Source organism: Trachemys scripta, chromosome 12 (assembly GCF_013100865.1).
Source record: "Trachemys scripta elegans isolate TJP31775 chromosome 12, CAS_Tse_1.0, whole genome shotgun sequence".
In the NCBI taxonomy this organism is placed as follows: domain Eukaryota; kingdom Metazoa; phylum Chordata; order Testudines; family Emydidae; genus Trachemys; species Trachemys scripta.
Genome location: NC_048309.1, coordinates 7,743,247 through 7,766,051, shown reverse-complemented (window position 1 = coordinate 7,766,051; position 22,805 = coordinate 7,743,247). Strand labels below are relative to the sequence as shown.

The 22,805-nt window shown below is 45.5% G+C and overlaps 1 protein-coding gene across 1 annotated transcript in view; it reads right to left on the bottom strand.

The window, feature by feature from the left end:
- CABLES2 (Cdk5 and Abl enzyme substrate 2) overlaps window positions 1-9,488 on the bottom strand; it is a 45,458-nt gene extending 35,970 nt beyond the window's left edge. Inside the window, exon 1 of the mRNA XM_034787223.1 lies at window positions 9,002-9,488. Coding sequence (XP_034643114.1) covers window positions 9,002-9,468 — 467 coding nt within the window. The 5' untranslated portion in view covers window positions 9,469-9,488. The remainder of the gene's footprint in view (window positions 1-9,001) is intronic.
- Between the last annotated feature and the right edge of the window lie 13,317 nt (window positions 9,489-22,805).

Here is a 22,805-nt window from a genome sequence, read left to right as displayed (position 1 = left end):
AATGGAATTTCACAGGACAAAGAAAAAGCACTTCTCTAGCCCACAGCCTCCCCTCCCGGCTGGATTTTGAAGGCCTGCTGTAAACAATGAATGTGTTAAAACTTCCCAGGAAAAGATTACCAAAATCTTTTATAATGAAAAGTGTTAGGCAACCTAAATATAGAGATTGTTACCAGCGCACCCAGTGGCAGACTAACACGTGGGCCCCGTCCAATTTGGGAGCCCCCACAGGAGTGCCGGAACCTGGGCAGAAGTGTGGGAGGGGGACCCACCTGTGCCAGAACTGTGGCCCCGCCCCGGCCAGGCTGGAAACCAGAGCCAGGCAGTGGTCAGAGCTGGCGAGGGAGCCCGGCCCACTGTGAAGAGCCCCAGATCCCCTGCCTGCCCTAGGTGGGGACCGGGGGCCTGAGAGCAGCCCCTACTTTCCAGGGCGTGCTGCTGCTTTTGGGATCCAAGGGCAGGGGATCCAGTCTGGCTTCCTGCCCCCTCCTTTGGGCCTGCAGACACCCTCTGCGGGGAGAGGAGGCCCTGCCCCGGCTGGGAGGCAGCAAGGAGCCCTGGGAGGATCACAGGCAACGAGGAGCCAGGCAGGGAGGGCTCCTCTAGTGCAGCTCCTATTGCTCTTGGCCCAGCCTCAGCGGCTGCTGCACTCTCCTCAGGCTCGCTCAGCGCTTGCACCCAGCTCCAAGGCTGCTCCTGCTGCCACCTTTGTGCCTGTCATGAACATACAGCGAAGGGTAGCATAAAATCCCTCTTTACGCTGTAAAGGGTTAAGAAGCTCAGAAAACCTGGTTGGCACCTGACCAAAAGGACCAATAAGGGGAGAAGATACTTTCAAATCTGTGAGGGAAGGTTTTTGTTTTCGTGTTCCTTTGTTCTCTCCCGGTCAGCGAGGAGCCTGGGCAGGGAAAATACATCTCCCTAAGCCAGGAGTTCTCAAACTGGGGGTTGGACCCCTCAGTGGGTCATGAGGTCATTACATGGGGGGTCGCGAGCTGTCAATCTCCACTCCAAGCCCCGCTTGCCACCAGCATTTATAATGGTGTTAAATATATTAAAACGTGTGTTTAATTTATTGGGGGGGGGGTTGCACTCAGAGGCTTGCGATGTGAAAGGGGTTGCCAGTAAAAAAGTTTGAGACCCACTGCCCTAAGCCATATCTGAACTAAGCATCTAATATTACAGAAATAGTAAGTAATAGCAAGGAAATGCGTTAAATTATCTTTTGTTTTAGCTTGTGAATTTTCCCTGTGCTAAGAGGGAGGTTTATCCCTGTTTTTGTAACTTTAAAGTTTTGCCTAGAGGGGAAATCCTCTGTGTTTTGAATCTTTTTGTTACCCTGTAAAGTTATCTTCCATCCTGATTTTACAGAGGTGATTCTTTTATCTTTTTTTAAATAAACTTATTTTAAGAACCTGATTGTTTTTCAGTGTCCTAAAGACCCAGGGGGGTTGATCTGTGCTCACTCTGTAACCAATTGGTTAGGATATTATTCTCAAGCCTCCCCAGGAAAGGAGGTGTAGGAGCTTGGGGGGATATTTTGGGGGAGGTAGGGCTCCAAGTGGCCCTCCCTGAATGTTTGTTTAAATCACTTGGTGGTGGCAGCGATACTAAGGGCAAGGAAGGAATTTGCGCCTTGGGGAAGTTTTTAATCTAAGCTGGTAGAAATAAACTTAGGGATCTTTTATGCAGGTCCCCACATCTGTACCCTAGAGTTTAGAGTGGGGAGGGAACCCTGACAGTGCCCAAGGTAACAACCACGTGTAGCACCGCTCCTCCTATCACCTCTGGCCTAACTGGCTTGCAGTTTGGGAGGCAACACCTCTATGTCCCCCACAAACTATGCCGTGGCCACTCTGCCTGATGCTACTACGCCCACATTAAAAAGTGGGGGGCATGGCCCTCCCACCTCTTAAAAGAGTGGGGAGGCATGGCCCCCTTAACCCCCCTGGTTCTGGCACTCCTGGGCCCCCCAGAGTGTGGGGGGCCCAAATTTTTTTTGTGCCCAGGGCCATAATAAATCTTAATCCACTTCTGAGTGCACCCTATAATTTTTTAAGGGCACAGATTTGGGGGGATGAGTGTCCCTCTAATATAATTAATTGTTACCTTGTAAGCAAAGTAAAGACTTCAATTTAACATCTGCTTTCTGAAGGTAAAACTGTAATAGTAGTTTGCAATAGATCATAAACACAATAGCCAGAAGCCAAAGATTAGCTATGTAGGCGTTTAAGAGCTCTACATTTGAAGAATGTCAGAATGTTTTTAGCTCAGGGCAATCAGTACATAGTTACCTGCTTTATCAGAAATACTCCATGTTTGTTACACAATCTAAATTTCATTATGTTTGCTTGTGTGACTGAGTACTAAGCATTTTTAAACTCTGAATAAACCACAGAGCCAAAATATTTCTATGAAGGATCACAGGCATCTCCAGGCATGCTTACCTTTCCCAAAGAGTTAAAGCTGTGAAACTGTAAAGATATACAGGGTAGATACTGAAGTTTTATTCCAGCTAACCAAACAATAAAACCATTTATTCAGGGGAAATTTATAGAGCTACAAAAAAGTCAGTCACTGGCTAGCTGCTGCTCTTACTGCAAAAAAGGTCAGAAAGCCAATTTATCTCTGTAGTTTGAAGGAGCTCTCTGAACTTGTGGTAAATAACTTGCACTACCTGCCTCATCCCCCTATTAGTGAATAGCTTGCAACAAATGAAATACACATCCCAGTGCTATTAAGCTAACACTTCACATGGACTGGTTCTATGATCGCCCACAATAACTTCCCTAATCCTATGTCAACAGTATACAGCAGCACTGGGGCATGCGATTCAAATACAGACACGGTAGAATGGCCATCAGTTCAATCAGCTAAGCAGCTGTAAGTCTGAACAGTCCACTTATCTGCAGTTATTGAGAAGAGAGACTCCTGCTCCGAGACTTGTTATGGTAAAAAGCATCTGACAGTCCAAACATTGACTCATCACACACACTCACAGCTCTCAGAAATGGTACAGCTGTTGCACACTATGAGCTCTCTGAACTCTTGAGTGCCAAAACCTGAGGGAAGACACTCGTTCACTACCTCAGTTTTTGGGGGAAAGATATGATTTTAAAAGGTGAGTTGCACAGATTTTGTTTTAAAAAATAAACAGAAATCCCAAATAAATTTCAAAGCTAGAGGATGCATTTTAAAACAAAATGCAGTAAAAACCTCACTAGTTTGCTGAGTGGGGATGGGGGAAGAACAATGAAAATCACTGAATGCTGTAAGTTCTCAAGTAAGCTATTAACCTCCCCATGAATACTGCATCACTACATATATATTGGACAACTATAATTTATGGTATTTCAACAAGTATATTTATAGTAGACTACTGTGAAAATAATGAAGTCCTGGTCACATGAGACCTTGCTACAGAATCTGCTAGGATATCTTTGCTAAGAAGTTGGGACAAAAACACCCCCATTTTTTGTTGTTAGTTATAAAGTGTTTAGATTAATATTGCTCATAAGTACATCTCAACTGGCAGCGTTCATTTTTTACTGTCTCAGAAACAGGCAAGGGTTTCACTTCTAGCAGTGGTTTCCCCAGAACAGGGGTGATGCAAGCTGGCATGAGTGAGTTACAGGCAGGGCATGTGGGGTAAAAATGACAGAAAAGGCACTGCTGTGTCTTTTCTAGCACATACTTGATTCTAATGCACTTGTCAATAACATTTTCACAAGCAATTAATTGCTTTGAAAAATTACAGCAATTGCATGAAGATAAGAACAATTGCAAGTATAATTAAGTCTACACGGAGATTTCCCTTGATTGGGATCTTAAAAGATATTTTTAAAAGCTGCTGGTCCCCTTTAGAAGATGATGTCAAATGATCTCATAGGTCAGTCACAATGGAAATTTTGCCTAAGGACTCCTTGGCCAGAAGGCAGTGTACATCAAGGCATATTTTTTCTACAGACCAGGCAGCCTCTCTTTTATGGACATATATTACACAGTGGGTTTTTGTTGTTGTTTTGTTTGGCGAATTGTGAACATGAATATTAGGATGATTGATGGGTACAATGGAAGCTAGTCATGCAAACATTAACCTTTACACCCGCAATTCCTTTGTTGCTGCAAAGAAGGCAGGTACAAGTTATGTGCGTGAAAACGGTACTTGCTAAACAGGGACTGGGCTAATGTCTAGCTAACATTTAGACAAATGAACAAGGTGTAAATTGTGAATTTATTCATTTCAGCGCTACAAAGCATATGCCACTATTGTACTTGCGCCTGCAAGCTCTTCAAAAGCTGGGTGGAGACTTCTTTGTTTAGTTTCTTCTGCTTCTTGTAAAGTACTGAGTGCACATTTGAAGTCTTTCAAAATTAAAACTAAATGGCATAGAAAGCGTCTATATAATGATTTTAAGATCTGCTTGAGTCTCAGTAATGACCTCATATCAAACATTTTTCAAAAGATATGTTAACAAAATGTTGTCCCAGCCACATGGATCAAACACGTACGTTTGCAGAAATGGCTTAAAGATAAAATGTTTCTTCAAGTATAAATGATGGTGCTGCAAAGCACGACATCAACAGTCAGAGATATAGATGCTTGGTGGGATATTTCTCCCCCCTTACGTACTGAATTAATTTCACAGTGACTATATCAACATGACACACAATTAATAGCAGCTATTTAAAAAAAATGTCAGCCTTAACTATAAATCATATTTTAATATCACCCACCTATAAAGATGATCTAAATCAATTTAAGCCGTTTCTGATTTATTTGCAACCACACATCATTATTATGAACAGTTCCTCCAATTGCTAAACCAAAAACAGCTTAATTTGGGAAAGTAAGTGACTGCATGCAGAATGCGAAATGGCATTGTGACTGCTGAGGTTTTGATCTAGCCAGATATTTGTTTGCAGGCTAAACTAAATGCACAGCGGATATATTTCACTGTTATTCCCTGCATTAGTGCCATACCAAAACCTCACAAGTGCATAATAAACAATGTCATGTATAGTTGTTGCTCCCATTCTTCACGCTTTCATAACTTGGCTATTTTCAGAGCCCTCAGTTATCTGATTCCATGGCAAACTGTGCCAATTTCAGGCCCAGCTGCAGAAATTCATTAAGATCCGGCAACGCTGCTCTGTTCCCTATTCACCTCCTCCCTCCACCCTCTTTTGTTAGCCTTATTCTTTGAAAGAACAAAAGAATGGAGTAAGATGGAAAAGGAGAGAGGGAGGAGGGATGACAGGCAGAAAAAGAAAGGTGGTGAAAAAGCATATTTGTAATTTTAAATATTCTACCAGCCTATCTGCACAAAAGACAAAGGCTTTCAACCTTCAATCTTTCTTTTAAATGTACAATGTATAGCCAGCAGCACTTTAAAATTGGGTATTGAGATTTATAAAGCAGCTCAAGAAAGAAAGCGCTGTTAGCATATTCTCTCAGGCTAAATATTAATAAGGGGTATGTGTTGGAACTTTCCACCCTACGGGCTTGTCTTTACTAAACAACTGGATAGCAACTGTGACTAATTGAGCATCACGTCACTGACTAGTCAAGTTTGACCTGAGCAAATTGTGTTCAGCATAATGTTGGTCAATATTCATTAAACCCTCCACCTAGTAGAGTTTAATCATGATTTACCCTGGTCTATATTGACCAGACACGTCAGCTACCTTCTGTTTGCCAGAAGCTGGGAATAGGCAACAGGGGATGGATCACTTGAGGATTACCTGTTCTGTTCATTCCCTCTGAAGCACCTGGCACTGGCCACTGTTGGAAGACAGGATATTGGGCTAGATGGACCTTTGGTCTGACCCAGTATCGCCACTCTTATGTTCTTATCTTGGCTCTTTCCAATAGCATCCAAACATTACAAGTTCTTCAGTGAAGCCACATCCTAGTTAGCAACACTGTACAAATAAATTTAGAATGTTCTCTGTAATTATATAAGTGTCGGTGCCATCGAATCAACAGCTGTGCCACAGTATTACAGGGGAATTGGACAGGTTACGAATACATCAATTTGGAGCTTATTTACATGACAAAAATAGTTTAACCCATTTGAGTGAGCACCACCATACAGCAAAAACTGAGTATCTACTATTTAAATTCCAGAGTCCCACTAAAATGACAATTGTTTTCCCCATTGTTTTGTAGAAGATTTGGGATGATAGAAAAACATGCAGCTATTATGAAACATTTTCTGTTCCATATTATACAGAGGATACAGTGGCTGGTGCATATGATGGAATAAAAAAAACCCCACAACATTCTATATGGATAATAAAAAACCTGTTCCACTGAAAATACAGAGCAGAAAATTTTTACCCTTTGCAGACACACGGACTACTACCCAAGACACAAGGCTGAACCTAGTTATTTTATTACAGCACCGTAGATGTGCATGGTGCCGTACAGACAAAAAACATGTGACGAGTCACTGACCTAAGAAGATTACCATCTAAATTAGATACTGAATAGGGAGAAATGACCTCAAACAAGAGGACTGAGATGTGATAAGGAAAGGAATGTTTACATACTATAAAGTCACATGGTTGTGTAATACACATTGTGTTAGCCCCTTATAAGTAACTTGGCACATGAAGGGGCGGAGTCACACTGAACAGTTAATTTACATATCCAGTTATATTTCTTCAGCCTCCATTGGTGTACATATGCAAAACTTCATGCACACAATTTTGCTCCTCTGTCTGTAGCATGCAAGACACCTACAGGTACATAGGTGTCTATACCTGCAAAGTGTAGGGGCACTTTAGTGCTTATACAAGCAGAAATCCAGATGGAAATTTCCCTCAAGAGATTTAATTATGATTTTAAAAGTCAAAAGGAAGTGCACACAACCAAAACATCTCCTGTTACTTATATCTTCCTTGAAAAATGAAGAACTGCTTGTTATTAATGTGCACCTTCAAGAAAAAAAAAATACTGTTGATCAACACGGTTGTTTCCAGATCGCTAACATGGAGAGGGCAGCCTGGGCCTACATATAAAGACTTTGTGGACCATACATGGTATACCCTTGGTACACAGGTTTGCTGTGCAGGAAGATGTTGCAGAGCAACACTGTTTCTTTAGATTTTATGCAACAACAATATTTTGTACAGTACTCTGCAATGTGTAAAAAACTAAACATGACAGTTGGGCCTTCTCTCCCTCTTCCTAAGGGAACTGAGACAGGACCAGTCACTATTTCGGGGCGTGGGGGGGTGGAGAACAGATAGGAAAGTGGGAGTGGAGGAGTAAAGAAAGGACAGGACAACTGACATGGGTCACTCATCATAAAAGGATTTGTGTAGCCATCTTCATTGATGCTGGAGCCTTCACGTGTCCTGGTAACAGTGTCCTATGGATCATAGGACATATCCATTACTTTCAGCTGCACTGAACAAGTACATTGGTCAGATGCATCAGAGAAGCTGCCTGGCATTACAACTTGAGTAACAACATTCCTATTTAAGCACTGCAATCAACTTCTGAAGTTAGCAAACCACTGACCAAGACTAAGGGGCTCATATCTCTTTGTACTATTGTTTCCGCCCCTCTGTAGACTCAGTGGGGCAGTTAACACTGTACGGCTATTTTTGTGAGCAAGATGAGTAGAATAATCATTAATTAGATAAACAATAATTAGATAATCCACATTTCAGACCAGTAAGAGTTCTCCTAAACACAGTCCAGTCATATTTCTTCACTGAAACACAATGTACCCATCTCTGAAGTTCACCCAAGGATGCCTCTAGCATACAAGCCATTGATTAATATTGCTCACGAAACAATAGTGTAAACAAGTAGACAATTAAAAAAAAGTACAGAGAATTGAGATTAAGGGGAGCAAATTATAGCTCTATCTAGGACACATTCACTGGCACAAAGTTGTGTTTAATTAATTGAATCAGCATGATCTGAGGGGGAAAAAAACATGCTTCTGAACAGTTGAAAATCTATGATCACTAATACCATACAGTACAGGATTTGTATTACTTCAAACTCTAACAGCTTGTTTTCTGACAGAAATATGTTGCAAAACAGCCCTTTTCCCCACAAAAATGCTTTTTAAGAGTCTGACCACTTATTACATCTTTATCAGTGTGCTACCAAATTACTAAGCATTATTAGCCACTTACAGACTTTTGTAAGGCTCAAAGAAAAAAGTTTTTCTGCAAGGAGCATGCCTGCTAGTATCAACATATCAAGTCAGCTAAGAGTAGAGAACCAGAAACACAGACCAGACGGTTCGTGCCCAGCCTTAAGGAAGACAGATGTCAAAATGACCTCCTAGATCTCAGGCTGATGAGAAACCCCCCAAAGTTCACTGACTGGCTCTGATGAAGAGAGACGGAAAGGGAAACACTCGCCTAAAAATAAACATGCAGGAGTACAAAGGGATTAGTAGTACTGAACCGAACCAAAACCCTCAATACACTTCCTCTGGCTTTTATAAAGACAGGACACCCAGCTAAGGGTTTTCTCCTAACTCACCTCAACAAAAGACAGGTGGATACAATCTAGGCGCTAATACCAGCCTAAGAAGGCGCTATACCTTTGGCGCACCCCTCATCTCTCCCCCTCCACCCCCCATAGGTGCTCCCAACTTTCCCAGGCTGGCTCTCAGCCCCCTCACCCCATGCTTTCCATAGCATGGACATTCCTCCTGCTTGCTCTTAGGCTGGGGAAAAGGGTCGCAGCTAAGCCCCCCTTCGGGGCTGGACTCTCCCAGGCCCGTGCCGTGGCCGGGGGTGAGCGCCTGGCTGAGGATGGGGGGCGAGGCTAGGGGCTCACCCCACATTCTCCTTCGGGGGGAATGAAGTGTCCCCTGCTCGGTCTCAGCCCAGAGCAGAGACCCGGGAGGGCCCTGCCTGCTCCGACGCTCTGCCCAGGGCAGGCGAGCGCGGAGGGGACCCGGCCACCCCCACCCTGGGAGAGAGGGGCGGGACCCAGGCGTCCGGGACCCCCCCGCGCGCTCACCTTTGCCGCTGCACCTCCAGCGTGAATCCGCCGCCGCCCCCTCCTGGGACGAGCTGCGTGGGGCTGAGCAGCCCCGGGGGGCCCGGCAGGGCGGGCGGCGTGGGGGGCGTGGGCCCGACCTGGCCGCCCAGGAGCAGCTGGGGCAGGAAGGCGGCCAGCCGGGCCGGCTCCGCCTCGCCCTTGGCCCCCACGGCGTGGGCCGGGGGGGCCCCGCCGGCGGGCAGCGGGGCGGGAAGGAGCCGGGTGAGGGCTCCGGCCGGCTCTGCCGCCTCCTCCTCCCCCGCCGCCGGGGCCGAGGGGGGCGGCGGCTTCTGCGGGGCCAGGCCGGGGGGGCGCCCGTCGAGGGAGATGTTGTTGAGGAAGTAGAGGGCGGCCTGCCTGCGCCGGGAGTCGCCCCGCTTCCGCGGCGGGGGCTGCTCCCGGGCCGGCCGGCCGGCGGGAGACCCGCACGCCGCGGCCGCCGCCATCCTCTTCCTCCGCCGCTGGCTGCGCGGCCGCCTCAGCCAGCCGCCGCCCCATTGGCCGCTCCGCGCCGGGATGCAAATGAGGAACGGGCCGAGGCGTGCGCTCATTGGCTCGGCCTGCCCCCCCTTCCCATTGTCGAGGCCGCCCCACCGGCTCCGCGGGCTCTACTGGGTCCTAAAGCCGGCAATAGCGCAGGGCGCACAAAGAGGGAGCCGTGGGGGAAGAACAAGGGAGAGCGGTCCTAGGGGCGGGGGCATCAGGCGACCAGCCCCCGGGGGTGGGGGCACAAGGAGACACTCCCCAAGTATGGGGGACAAAGAGACACCCCCCTGGGGTGGGGGTTTAAGGGGTCCCACCCCCTAGGGGTGGAGGTACAAGGAGACACACCCCTGGGGGGAGCATAGTAGGCACCCTCTCCCTGGGGCCAGATACACAAAGGACACCATCTCCATGCGGAGTCAGAGGGATGTGTTGTGCAGAGTTTGGCCATAGGACCTGCTGTGCCTAGGGCTGGCTGTGGGTCCTTATGCAAGTCACCTACCCTCCCTGTATCTCAGCTTCCCCCACATGAAATAGTAATCCTAATCTGCCCCCCAGCAAGGAGTTGAAGGGCTAATTCATAAACATGCCTGTTGTGCTTTGAAAGTATCAGTATTTTTTTAATGTTTATTTATTTATTTTATTAGCTAGATCCCTTGATGTGCTCAGGACTGTAGACGGTACTTAAATTGGGGAGCTGGAGTTTCAAGGGGTCTGAGACCTGGACAAAAATATATATAACAATAAATCAAGGTGGGTTGCTGAGAAGTGAACTTTAAACTCCATTTCACCAAAGCTGCTACTCCCAGTCTATGATAGCCCACCTCCCCCCACACTATACACACACACTTTTGCACTCTATGCATCTGAAGAAGTGAGGTTTTTACCCACGAAAGCTTATGCCTAAATAAATCTGTTAGTCTTTAAGGTGCCACCAGACTCCTTGTTGTTTTTGTAGATACAGACTAACACAGCTAGCCCCTGATACTCGACACTTTTGTCAGAACACTTCCAGCACTGAGTGCAGGTGACAGAAACAAATGCAGCCTCGGCTCAGAGGGTTTTACTGCCTCCAGTTCGGTTCAAGGGGTTTTGATAATTTTATTTGACATGTTTTCTCCATCACTGGAAATTTTAAAATCAAAGTTGGCTGTTTATTTATTTATTTACAAGTTGTCTAGGAATTATTTTTGGGTAGTTCTATTGCCTGTGTTATACAGGTCAGACTAGATAGTCACAATGGTCCCTTCTGGCCTGGGAATCTATGAATCTATAACTATGTGGTTTTTGTGTTTTCCCAAATAAACAACATTTGGGGGTTCAGGAATCCTTATGTGTTTCTACTTTTAGACTTGGGTGTGTTTGTGTGGGATAGGTGGTTAGTTCCTTTAACCTGGGAGTGGATAAGGTTTCAGGCGGGGTCTCATTTTTTGTTTTAATCATAACCCGTAGGCAGGATTGAACATGGCCCTTCTTACTGCTATAACACCTGGCAGAAGGATTAACATTTTGGGGACTTGTCTGGCAGTTGAACGTAGGACCACTGGATCTAAAAACATGCAGTGTTACTGCTTTAGCTGAAAGACTCACCTTTGCTTGCATGAAAGCTGTAGCAGACTCATAAACCTCTACGTGTTCCAGCCGCTTGGGGGGCAGCGAAGAGTGATGCAGTGGAGTGTGGGTTACATATTGAGAAGACTCACTGGGAGACTTAAAAGGGTAGCAAAGAGTCCTGCATCCGACGAAGTGGGTATTCACCACGAAAGCTCATGCTCCAATACGTCTGTTAGTCTATAAGGTGCCACAGGATTATTTGCTGCTTTTACAGATCCAGACTAACATGGCTACCCCTCTGATACTTAAAAGGGTGAAGACGTAGGCCCTAGTACCACAAACACAGCATGCCAATTGTTCCATTAAGGTCAATGGAATTACTCACATGCTTAAAATTAAGCAGGTACGTAAGTATTCACAGGATCAAGGCCTTAGAATGTTGAATTTCATTTTCCAACAATAGCAAAAAGGGCCACATTTTTAAAGAGGCTTTACACCAACTTTTAATACTATGCCTGCAACTGTGCACCTGCAATCAAATCGATGTCTAACTACGGTACATGAATTGTAGATGCTAAATGGTGGGCACAAGATTAAAGGCAGATTTTTTTTATATGGCCCATAAACCACTATATAAACGCTAAATATTATTATTGTAGATCTTTCATAAACTCTATTTTTTTCATACTGTCCTAAATATAATAACATTTGTGTTATAAAATTAATAGTATTTAATAATAGTAATGAAGGAAAACAAGGCACAAAACATTGTTTTCTGTAGGCTCTATTTTTAAGTGGCTTTTTATTTTTAAAAAAAGCCACTGCAAAAATAATCACTAATACAATGTTGTATTAAAAAAAATCAGAGAATTCAGAAAAAACTCCCTATCATTTATGACAGTCAGTGTAGATCAGGTTTCGTCCTAAATCATTTGGCAGCATCACTTTATCAGGAAAGACACCAAAAACATAATTTATGTTAAAAAATAATGTCAAGCTCCCTTGTTGTCAATCTCATCAATGAGGCGAAGGGATGAATGGGCACGGAGACTCAGCTAGCCTTTCTCTGCCGTTCTCTAGAGCCCAAGATGTGAATTAAAATGGAAATAATTTTTCTTGTTTTCTGTTGGCAAAAACAGCTGTACAATGTAACCAGTCCCACTGAGCCAGCAGAAAAGCTGAAACAATAGCACAGAGAGAAGTGAACTTCCACAGTTATCTTGATGGGTTGCTATCTTCAAAGCCCAGTTAAAGAGCTTGAATGCCAATGCTGTTAATGCTTGAATGCCAGAGAGCTTTCCTGATCCATCGACAAGTGTGCTCCTTCAGTGTGGATGAGTGTAGCACATACGCCCTCATATTTCATTCAGGTTGTTACTAGAACATTCCATCAGCAGTGAAGGCATTTACACAAATGAGGATAACTGGGTCCAACCCATGTCAGCCTTCCCTTCCTTGGCCTCCCTACTTCCATCCCCCCAAACAGGACTTGGGAAGGGACACCCCAGTTTCAATTCAACCTACCAGGACAATATTACTTAAGTACAAGATACAGTTATGGCAAAAAGCCCAACAGACTATGTTGTTGAGCAGTATCCTCCAGTGCTGACCTCAGGCGCATTTGACTCTTAAGTGCTGCAGAGTCTCTATGATAAATACTAGGGCTGGCTGGTTTATATTTACAAGAGCACAATAGCATAGATGTAAAGTGCCATTTTTTGAATGCCTCTTAAAGTGCCTCTTTTGCACTCTGCCCATTAATCCATCTCCCTGGCACTTACTCTTATATTCCAAACCTTTGAGCCAGCCATGACCGATTGGCAGCTTTCAGCGTTCACTGGTGCATTAATCACATGACCTGAAGTGATGTTCCAATGATCTTGTTTGACTACAGGCAATTTTACTTGGGAGCTGTGTTCCTCTTGACACCCACTGGAGCAGAGTGGACATTTCCCCCAGAACCCTGAGATGCATTCATCAATGCAGGTATTTTTTATGCTCGTCTGTCACTGCTAGTTTCCAGTTAGAAGCATAATGACATGCCAGCCTCAGGGGAAAATGTTACCAAGTGGATCGCAGTGCCAATAGCTATATGCCTTGGAAAATGATTCAAGCTTTCACTGCATCATTAAGTGTTTTAAAAAGGCCGAGCTGATTGATTTAATCATATAACTCTCCACTGGGGAGGGTTATGTGCTCCCTTCATGAAAAATGTATGTGGCATTTACATGAGGATTTTTGACTGAATGAATCAAAACCTTTACTTAACCATATGGCACAGGAACTGCAATATGGATTATTAACCACAGAGTGGTAACTTTCTTGGTGTGATCTTGTAAAATTTGTCTTCTGAATAAGTAGCAAAAAATCAGCACTCCGCATAGATATTCAGTGTTCAGCAGAGACAGTGGCCCACTTGGTAAAGAGCAGGACACAATCAGGGCGGGAGTAAGAAAGGCTTTGAGGGAGAGGAGAAAGCAGGGATGCCCAGGGGTGCGTGGGAAGACCAGTGTAGGTTGCCTCAAGAAGCCTGATATGATGACCCCCCCAGGTTAAGGATCACATCAGAGTAACTCCCTAAATAACCCCCTTCCTAAATCTACCCAAATCCATGCTACCATCCATTATCTCCCCCCGCGCAATCCATCAATAGCATCATAATCTATCTCACTTCCAGCCCTGCTCCATCCTTCCTCCTCCCCAGCAGATCAGTGATCCAGCCCCTTTCAGTCCACCAAATCCAGCCCCTTTCAGTCCACCTTGTTCACCTTCAGCATCTCGACAGGCTGCCTCTGCTCCCATCCTCACTCAATGCCAGCCTCCTTTTCATAGCAGGGGCTGCCTCATCTTCCCTTCCATGTGCACCACTGTGTGGGAAAATGGAGCTGCCCTTCTGGCAGCCCAGGGATTCTCTGCTTCCAATCCCCGTATCTTCTCCCCATAGCTCTGTGGGGTGACATGGACAGGGAGCAGGAAATGGCAGGAGACAGAGACCCTCTTGCAGGGCTGGAAGGATCTGCCTGGCTGATCCGTCTTCTGCCCACCCAGCAGCTGAGACATCCTAATGACAGGCAGGAGCTGAAGACTAAAAAAAAACGCTAGTTGAGCGGCTAGAAAAGCTGGAGATGCTGGGGGTGTTGGCTAAGAAGCAGGGCAAAGGCTTGCATCTCCACTCAGAAGGGCACTGGGAAGTCTGGTGAGGGGTGAGTTGTTCTCGTTGCTCAGGTAACGTTGTGCATTACAGTTCTTGGTTTGGCTAAAAACCCTCATAATAAGACCAACATTTTGAATTCATGAACCAAAATTTCAAAACTAGCCTCTACATTTGCACATGTAGATTAGTGTACACAGTGCGTCAGTGTCTGAAAAATACAGGCCTTGTGCCTGGAAGCAGCTTTGTGCCATGCAGCCCAGGGAGACATGAATTGTGTCTTTAGGGGAGGCGCACTCGATTTCTGCACACAGAACTGGAGCCACAGATTTAAAGGTGGGGAGGAGCCCTTTTGAAAACTTGGATCTGGCTACATTTTTCAAAACTAGACACCCAAGATGAGATTGTCAAGAGTGACTAGTGAGGCTGGGTGCCTTGACATCTGGGTACCCAATAGACACCTTCAAGAGGGCTGATTTTCTAAAAGTGCTGAGCACTCACCCTCACCTCCTTTGAGGTGTCTGAAATTGGGCACCCCAAAAGCGAGGGACTCAAAATCACTAGTCACTGCTGAAAATCTTGCCCCTAAATTTTTGCTAATAATATACAGTATGTGCTCACACATGCAAACTATCCCAGCCAAATGTGCAGCTGCCCACGCAGAACTAGCAATTGCATACTGCAAACTTGACTTTTTATGCAGATATTATGCACATACTTTGTGCATACAGGGTGAAATTCACCCTGAGCAGAGCTCCTGCACAAGGCCTAGGTATCACTCACATCCCGCTGAAATCCTCAACACTTAGGTGGGATTTAAACATTGCATTGATCGCATGCCAGCCCTCTGCACAGGATGAATTGCACCTGCAGTGAATCAATGAATGAGGCTGCATTATTATTATTTGCTGGCATTACTGACTGAATCGGACCCAATTTAAACAAGAAAGCTCCTCTTTATGGAGGAATTGGTGATCAGCATGATGAAAAAAGGCACATATTAAAAGAAAAGGATACGGGAATGGGTTTTTGTGAAAATCCTGTGTTATTAAAAATTTCCTTATGTGTGGCAGTAACTTCTTCAAGTTTAATGTTTTTAAGGATTTTCTCATTAAAGAGGTTAAACAAAACATCCCCAACATTCTGTAGCCAGATAGCTAATGACATTTCAGAATATTGAAAAAAAGATTAAGAATCTAATTTGCCTTTCACTGTTTGCGCTTCTTTACTTTCTGCATTTCATTCAGCTCAGACAATAAGGAAAACATTTGAGCTCGTTTCATTTTGCTTCTAGTCAGCTTTACTTCCTGGTTTCCGCACTTGAATATAGCACTGGAATGTTTGAATTACAAATATACTCCAGAGAAACTTTTGTGTAGGGTTTAAATTTTTTGTTGTTTTAAGATAGAAATGTCTATCGATTGTCAAGATTTGTAAAATCTTTGTGTCTTACAACACCTATATTTTGGGTCTAGAGACTACCTGGAAATGTCCCTTTAGTGCCGAATTGGACAAGAGGCTGACGTGCAGTAATAGAATAAGGGTGTTTGATATGTGTTTCCAGGACATGCAAGCTGACAGCAGTGTTTCATGCTGTAAGTATGATCCAATATATATGAGTGCTTGAGGATCAGCAAGCAAAAAATGACAACAGTCTGTTATTGGAATCTGGATTTTCACAGCAGGTAATAAGGGAGACAATCCTGGCTATTTATAATGGAATAAAAGTGAACGAGACCCTAAGCACAGATCTAAACACTCTTACAGTTTATGGAATTTCAGATCCAGATCCTTATCTAGTAGAAACCAACTGGGTAAGACGTGAACGAGTTCCTTTTGGGAAACCAATTCACGATTCCAACCATTATATTAGAATTTCCTTATTGATGGTGTCAGAGCTATAATTTAGCCAAGCTAAATAAACAAGATGTCAAACTGCTAGAAGTCCTCCTCCTTCAGTGGAACAGCTTCTGTATTACTTTACTGCTCCATTGTTAGTATGAAGGATCTTTAGTGGAGAATTTTCAAAGGCCCCTGAACCTGGCCTACAAAACTGTGGGTTCAGATTTTTTTTCCTGCCCATTTTGTGCATGCTAAAATTTAGATTTGCACATGCAAAATAGGGCAGGACACATGGATTGGGCAGCCAGCCTATAAGGTGCGATGTTCTTTGATCACTCAGTGCTAAAAGTACTTGCAAGAAAGAGCTCCACTTATTCTGAGTCTGGTTCCAATCAGCTATGCAAAACAAGAACTTCACAACGACCGACACAGACTCTGCCACAATGCCTGATATGCATAGATCAAGCTTACAAACAAAAAACTGCAGGTACAATTTCAATGGATTTTTTTTTCAAAGAACCTTCCTGTCTTGAATATAAATTTAGCTGAAAAAATGTTTTTATTTAACTTCCAGACTAGGTCTTGTAGGTCTGTGCACGTCTTAAAACAACTCCCATTCAAGTTAACAAAAGACTGCCAAAGACTCCAACAGGAGTTGGATTGGCCCCATAGGACTAAATCTTTTTCTCTTTACTCATTCAAATAGTCTCATTAACTTCAGTCAAGGTGAGCAGGATTGGGTCCCTATGTGGAAAATCTCACAGTAATGAAATTCCGTCATCACCGGTTCCTGGTGTAGTCTCACATGGCCTTCTTATAGGAGAACATTTCCAATATCAGGTCTACAGCATAACTAATACTGCCAAATCAATATGCATAGTTTGGCTGTCAAGAATTAAGTTAATGAGAGGCTGAGGGGCATAATTACAAAAATTAATGGATTTCAAAAATTATTCATGTTTTCGAAGCTAATGCCGGGCAGGAACACATATCTCTGAGCATTGTAGTTAGTTTTATGCAGCTAGATGGACTGCAGCATATAAAGATTTATTTTACTTGAGGAATGTGCTCAGAGCAGCACTTGGCTCAAACCTTGCACATGTATCTTTTGGTTTTATGGTTATGGGTTACTGGGGCTTTCTGAAATACTGTGTCCCTGCCAGGCTTCCCAAAAGGATGGAGGTACCAGGACATTAGCTGAAAAATCCTGTTGGAACATGTCAGACTCTGGACAAAAAGCCAATAGAAAATACAGTAAAAGAAGAATGCAGTAGAACAAAGGTTCATTATGTGATGACGTTTTGCTGCCCGTGGAAAAAAAATTAGGAGTTTGTTATCGTTGGCAGGACTTTTAAATGGTTCCCTTGCCAAGGAAGTGTAGGCATGTATCAGGGCGATTATTGTACATAAAGAAATGAATTCCATCGTTCATTACATTTTTTGGCTCTGTGCTAATTTTTTGGTTCAGTGTGTCTCCATCCAGTTTGGTGGCAGGGCTGGATTAATGCAAGGGCTTTAGGGGCTGCAGCCCAGGGCCGCAGGCTAAGGGGGACCCCAGTGTAGCAAGGCTCAGGCAGGCTGCCTACATGCCGTGGCCCTATGCCGCTCCCGGAAGTGGCCAGCTGCTGGAACGTCTCTGAGGCCCCTGGTGGAGGGGGGCGGCTCCGCATGCTGCCCCCGCCCCCAGCACCACCCCTGCAGCTCCGATTGGCTGGCAGGGGCGGCACTTGGGGGCGCAGGCAGTGCATGGAGACATGCTGTCCCACTCCCCCCAGCAGCACACAGAGACGTGCCAGCAGCCGGCTGCTTCCGGGAGCAGCGTGGGGCCATGGCATGCAGGCTGCCTGAGCCCTGCTGCGCTGCTGGCTGAGAGCTGCCTGTGGTAAGCGCCTTCCGGCTGGAGCCTGCACCTCGCACCCCCTGCTGCACCCCAATCCCCTACCCCAGGTCAGAATCCCTTCCTGCACCAAACTCCCTCCCAGAGCCCGTGATGTTCCTGGTTAGGGGGAAGGCAAAACTTTGTTTATAGATATAGTTTGTGGGTGAAGGGTGATTCTTTGCTACCAACAAGCAGACGTGCAGGACATGAAGATGACAAATGCCAGGGCAGCACTGGAAACCCCAAATAGTGTGATGGGGTGCAGCTGAGAGCAGGCTTGGGCCCTAAACTGGGCCTAGTTTCTATTCCCATCATGCTGGGCGTATAGAGAAGATACAAATCCTCATACATGGAAGACAAACGCCGCTGCGACCCTTCCACAATCCTCCTTGCTCTCATTGGGTCAGAGAGGGGCCGAACCCAATCCTTGCATCGGCGCAACCCCAAACAATAGGGTGCCTGAACTCTGGACCTGCTTCTGAATTCTGTGCCTTCATTCCATCTCTCCTTTGGATACAGCCCTCAGACATCCACTGCCTGACACTACCCCAATCCTTGGCTGTGGGATGCTAGCTAGATCCTCGAGAAAATGTGCTGTGAGAGTACGTAGGATAGGCCATCAACTAGTATCTGGGTGAGAATCTTCTCCTTCGTCTCCCATCTCTGCTGCCTCTGCATCTTCTACCCCTCTGCCCATCAGCCCCCTCCCCAGGCAGGGTCCTTGTAATTTCACCTGGAAATGAAAAATCGACAGCACACTCAGTGCCGATGACAAGGGAAGCTACTCTCTTATTTGGATCTATTCCTGTTTAATGACCTGAATGTCAGAAGCACTTTGGAACAGAGGAGCTAAGCACATTGATTTCCACAATGCCCACTGCTAGTGGGGTGCTGTAGCTGGCAAGCAGCGATTCAGTTCCTGGTCTCGGAGCAGAGCTATTGAAAGGATTGAGAGCTGCTGCAAACAAAGGTGCTTCTGGCTTCGCAGAGCTACCATTCAGGAAACCCTCTCTAGAGTTTCTGTGATGAGCTAGCAGTAGCTAGAATGTACCATAGCACAGGTGAGCAGGGTGCAAGTTCCTCAGTGGTAATTCTGCTGGTCAACCCTTGCAGCCAAAGCCTGGTGATTTCAGTTCTGGGCCTCTGCTATGCACAGGCTGCCAACTGCGCTGAGCTGTGGCTGAATGCGTGGTGGAAAAGCATCAGCAAGGAACTGGGCTGAGATCACTAATTGAAGGATTACATGGCATCTGGGCTTCTTGTTGGTACTTCAGTAAAGTGGGAATTTGCTAATCTGCGCTTCACTAATCCACACACTGCATAATTTGCACTGACAGAAATGTCAGCAGCTCCTGCCCACTTCTCAGCAAAGGTTTTAAAAGCGACTGCGTCCCTGTGTTGCCAGGACTTCATTTTGTTAGTAAATAGAGCTCAGTATCTTTCCTACAACAGCCTCAAAAAGTAGGGGCCGATCCTTGGATTGAATTGAGCTGCGCTTGATGCAGAACCAAGGATGGGGCGTTAGAAGAGATAGTTGTCAGTCACCTTTCTGCTCGGCCAGTCCTGGGGCTGGCTGGGGCCCACTTTCGCTGCTCTAAATCACTCCAGCTATAACAGTTCCTAGGGATCAACCTGGAATAACCATAGTCCCTGCCTGCCATGCTCCCTCTTCTCCCTCCCATTTTTCCATGCCGGATTGCCAGGAGCAGGTGAGTTAGACTTGGCTATGCCACTTGGAGATTCCCCTGTGCAGAGACCTGACCCAGATGTCTTACTCTGGTAGCTACCCAATGAAGAGGCCAGCTCCTGAACTGTCGTGAATCAGCATGGCTCCATTGACTTCAGCTCCTCAGAGGATTAGGCCCTTGATTAACAGTGTGCTCATATAACAACACTTAGCATCCATTGACCTCAAAGATACCTAAGTGCCATTAGCCCCATTTCATTGGTGACTCATAGAGAGGTGACTCCCCCAAATCACATGATGTAGCCATCACATCTCCTGATTCACAGCCCGGTGCGCTACCTATCAGGCCACACTCGCCTTTCCGCACCCTAAGCACTGGACTGCTCCAACGTTCCCTTTGATTTGCAATCACCTGGTTAACTGAGCTACATATTCCACATTTGCATCAGAGGCACTTTGTCACACAGGAAATACGGGACTGAGCTTTGTGTCCTGTGACTCTTCCCAGCCTCCATTTAGGACATGTGTTTGGTTTTTATAACATGATATAACCTCAGGCATGTGACACTTGAAGAGGAAGATTTGAAAATAATCTACCCTGGTTCTTACCATGCTATCACAGGATTAGCCAGGGTTATCTGAGAACATAAAATTAACGTCTGCATGACATCTCCTCCCATTTCCTTAACTGAATGATATTCTTCTGCCAGCAAACACACACGTAGAGAGCTGCCACACTATGAAAAAAGGTGGGGGTTAAAGCACATGGTAACTACTATGCACTAATATCCTAGTGTGGACAAGGCTGTAGCAGTTTTAACACCTGACAGCGAGTCGAGGTAAACCCCAAGGGAGGGCCCTAGATTCTACCATGTATTAATTACCACAGTTCAGGTAGGGCAAAAACACACCTCTTTTCTTAATGCAGACAAGGCCTCATCAAGGCCTGGTGAAATTCTGGCCTCATTTAACTCAATGGGAGTTTTTTCATGGACGTCAGTGGAACCAGGATTTCACCCCCATAGAACAGAAATTCACCCCTGTTCAGAGGGCCAGCGTGAAGCCTGTGCACCACGTAAGCCTCTGATGGTTCTCTAGATGCTTGACAATAAGGATGTCTTAGATGTTAGGCTGGTCACAATTTGTGCTCGACATGACATTGGAATTATGAATTATCCTGTTTATAGAAAGATTTGTGCACAATAGGCACCTAGCTATTAACCCCTTCAATAGTTAAGGCTGCGATTTAAAAAAAAGAAAAAGAAAAAAGAACTGCCATTAGGTGCCTAAATCCATAATTAGGGTCCTAAATAAGTGGTTTGATTTTCAAAGTGCTGTTACCCATAAAACCTATTGACTTTAGTAGGAGCTGTTGGATACTCAACACTTTTGAAAATCAGGCCATTGATTTAGGAGCTGTCTACACGGGGGTGGGGTGTTAGGCTGGCTTCATTACATCGCTCAAGGGTGTGGATTTTTCACACCACTGAGCAACGTAGCTGAGTTTGCCTAATTTTTTATTAAAAAGCAACAGAAAGTCCTGTGGCACCTTTAAGACTAACAGATGTATTGGAGCATAAGTTTTCGTGACTTCATCAGACGCATGACATGACATGACATGTGTCTGACGAAGTGGGTATTCACCCATGAAAGCTTATGCTCCAATACATCTGTTAGTCTTAAAGGTGCCACAGGACTCCCTGTTGCTTTTTACAGATCCAGACTAACACGGCTACCCCTCTGATACTTAACTTTTTAAGACTTCTACCGTTCAGAATTAATGAAACTAGGTGCTAGCATGTTTCCCCCACTAGGTGGCAGTGTCAGACTAAAAGACATGCCTCCTCTAGGGTTGCCAACATTGTATTTCAAAAATAAGGGGCTGTTTTCTTAGCATCCGCCACCCCAGTCCTCCTCCCAATATTATCATCATCATTATTATTACTATTATTAATAACAACAATAATAATAAGCACTACTCAGCTACATTTGATTGCAGATTTTTGCATCGCTAGTCAGCAACTCCTGATCTTGTTGTACAGAGATGAAAAAATAGGGACACCCCAGGTAATAAGGGGCGGTTGGCAATGCTACAGGAGCTCAGGCTGTGGCTTATTTCCTTCTCCTGCACATACTTGTTTTATTTGGTCACGCGGGCCGCCTGCACTGACTGTGTTTTTCCGCCGCCCAGAGAACATCCAGGACTCTTGGCAGGGCCCTGAGCTCCAGCGGATGTGACGGGGCATTCCCCTCAGGTGCAGGGGTGGTGGTCCTGGGGCCGCAGTGCTAGAGCTTGGGCCCACCCCATCCACCCCGGATGTTTTGCCGTTTCTCCTCCCCCAGTGCAGTCGGTATTATTGTCTATCTCAAGGCCTTGTTCCTTCTTGTGAGCTTTGGCTGCCATTTATTTCCCTAGCGCTTTATAGCAGCTGATATTCCCTGCTGCTGTGGAGAAGGCAGGCAGCCGTCTGAGCCACCAGATCCAGGCTGAGAGCTCAGGGTATGGCACAAAGTGATATGAACTAAATCCTCCCAGCCCACAGACTGAGCATCGCCTCTGCACTTGATCTGGGCAGCTCCGCTCTCCCTCTGAAACAAGAGCTCCGTTGTTGCTGCCTAAGCTAGTTTTCCATAGGATAACGTACAAGTGTCTTTCATTAAACCATGATAGGTTTCAGAGTAGCAGCCGTGTTAGTCTGTATCCGCAAAAATTTGTTAGTCTCTAAGGTGCCACAAGTACTCCTGTTCTTTTTTCATTAAACCATATAGACAATCCCAGGTCAGATTCCCCCCCGACCTCTGTTTTCTTTAAACACATAAGGGACACATGGATTCTAATGGGCACACATGGGTTTTATCCAGCATTAGGACCCAAAGTGGCCATCACCCTATGGGGCCATCACCCTATCTGGGAACTGCAAGATCAGGGGAACAATCTCTGTCACTTCTCAGGTCCTCAGGCTACTTCTTGGGATGCTTCCACACCTTCAAGCCAATGCACAGTCTTCAAAGTCTGAAGGGGCCCGGGCCAGAGTGAAGAAACTCAACTTCCCCACCCCAAGAACGGCTGTTCAAAGTAAAGCAACTAACTCCGCCCATTGCTCCTGCAGTGCCTCCAAAGGGAAGCCAGTTAAAGACCCGAGTGTGGCACAGACTCCTGCTGTCCTTGCACACTCCAGGAGGGACT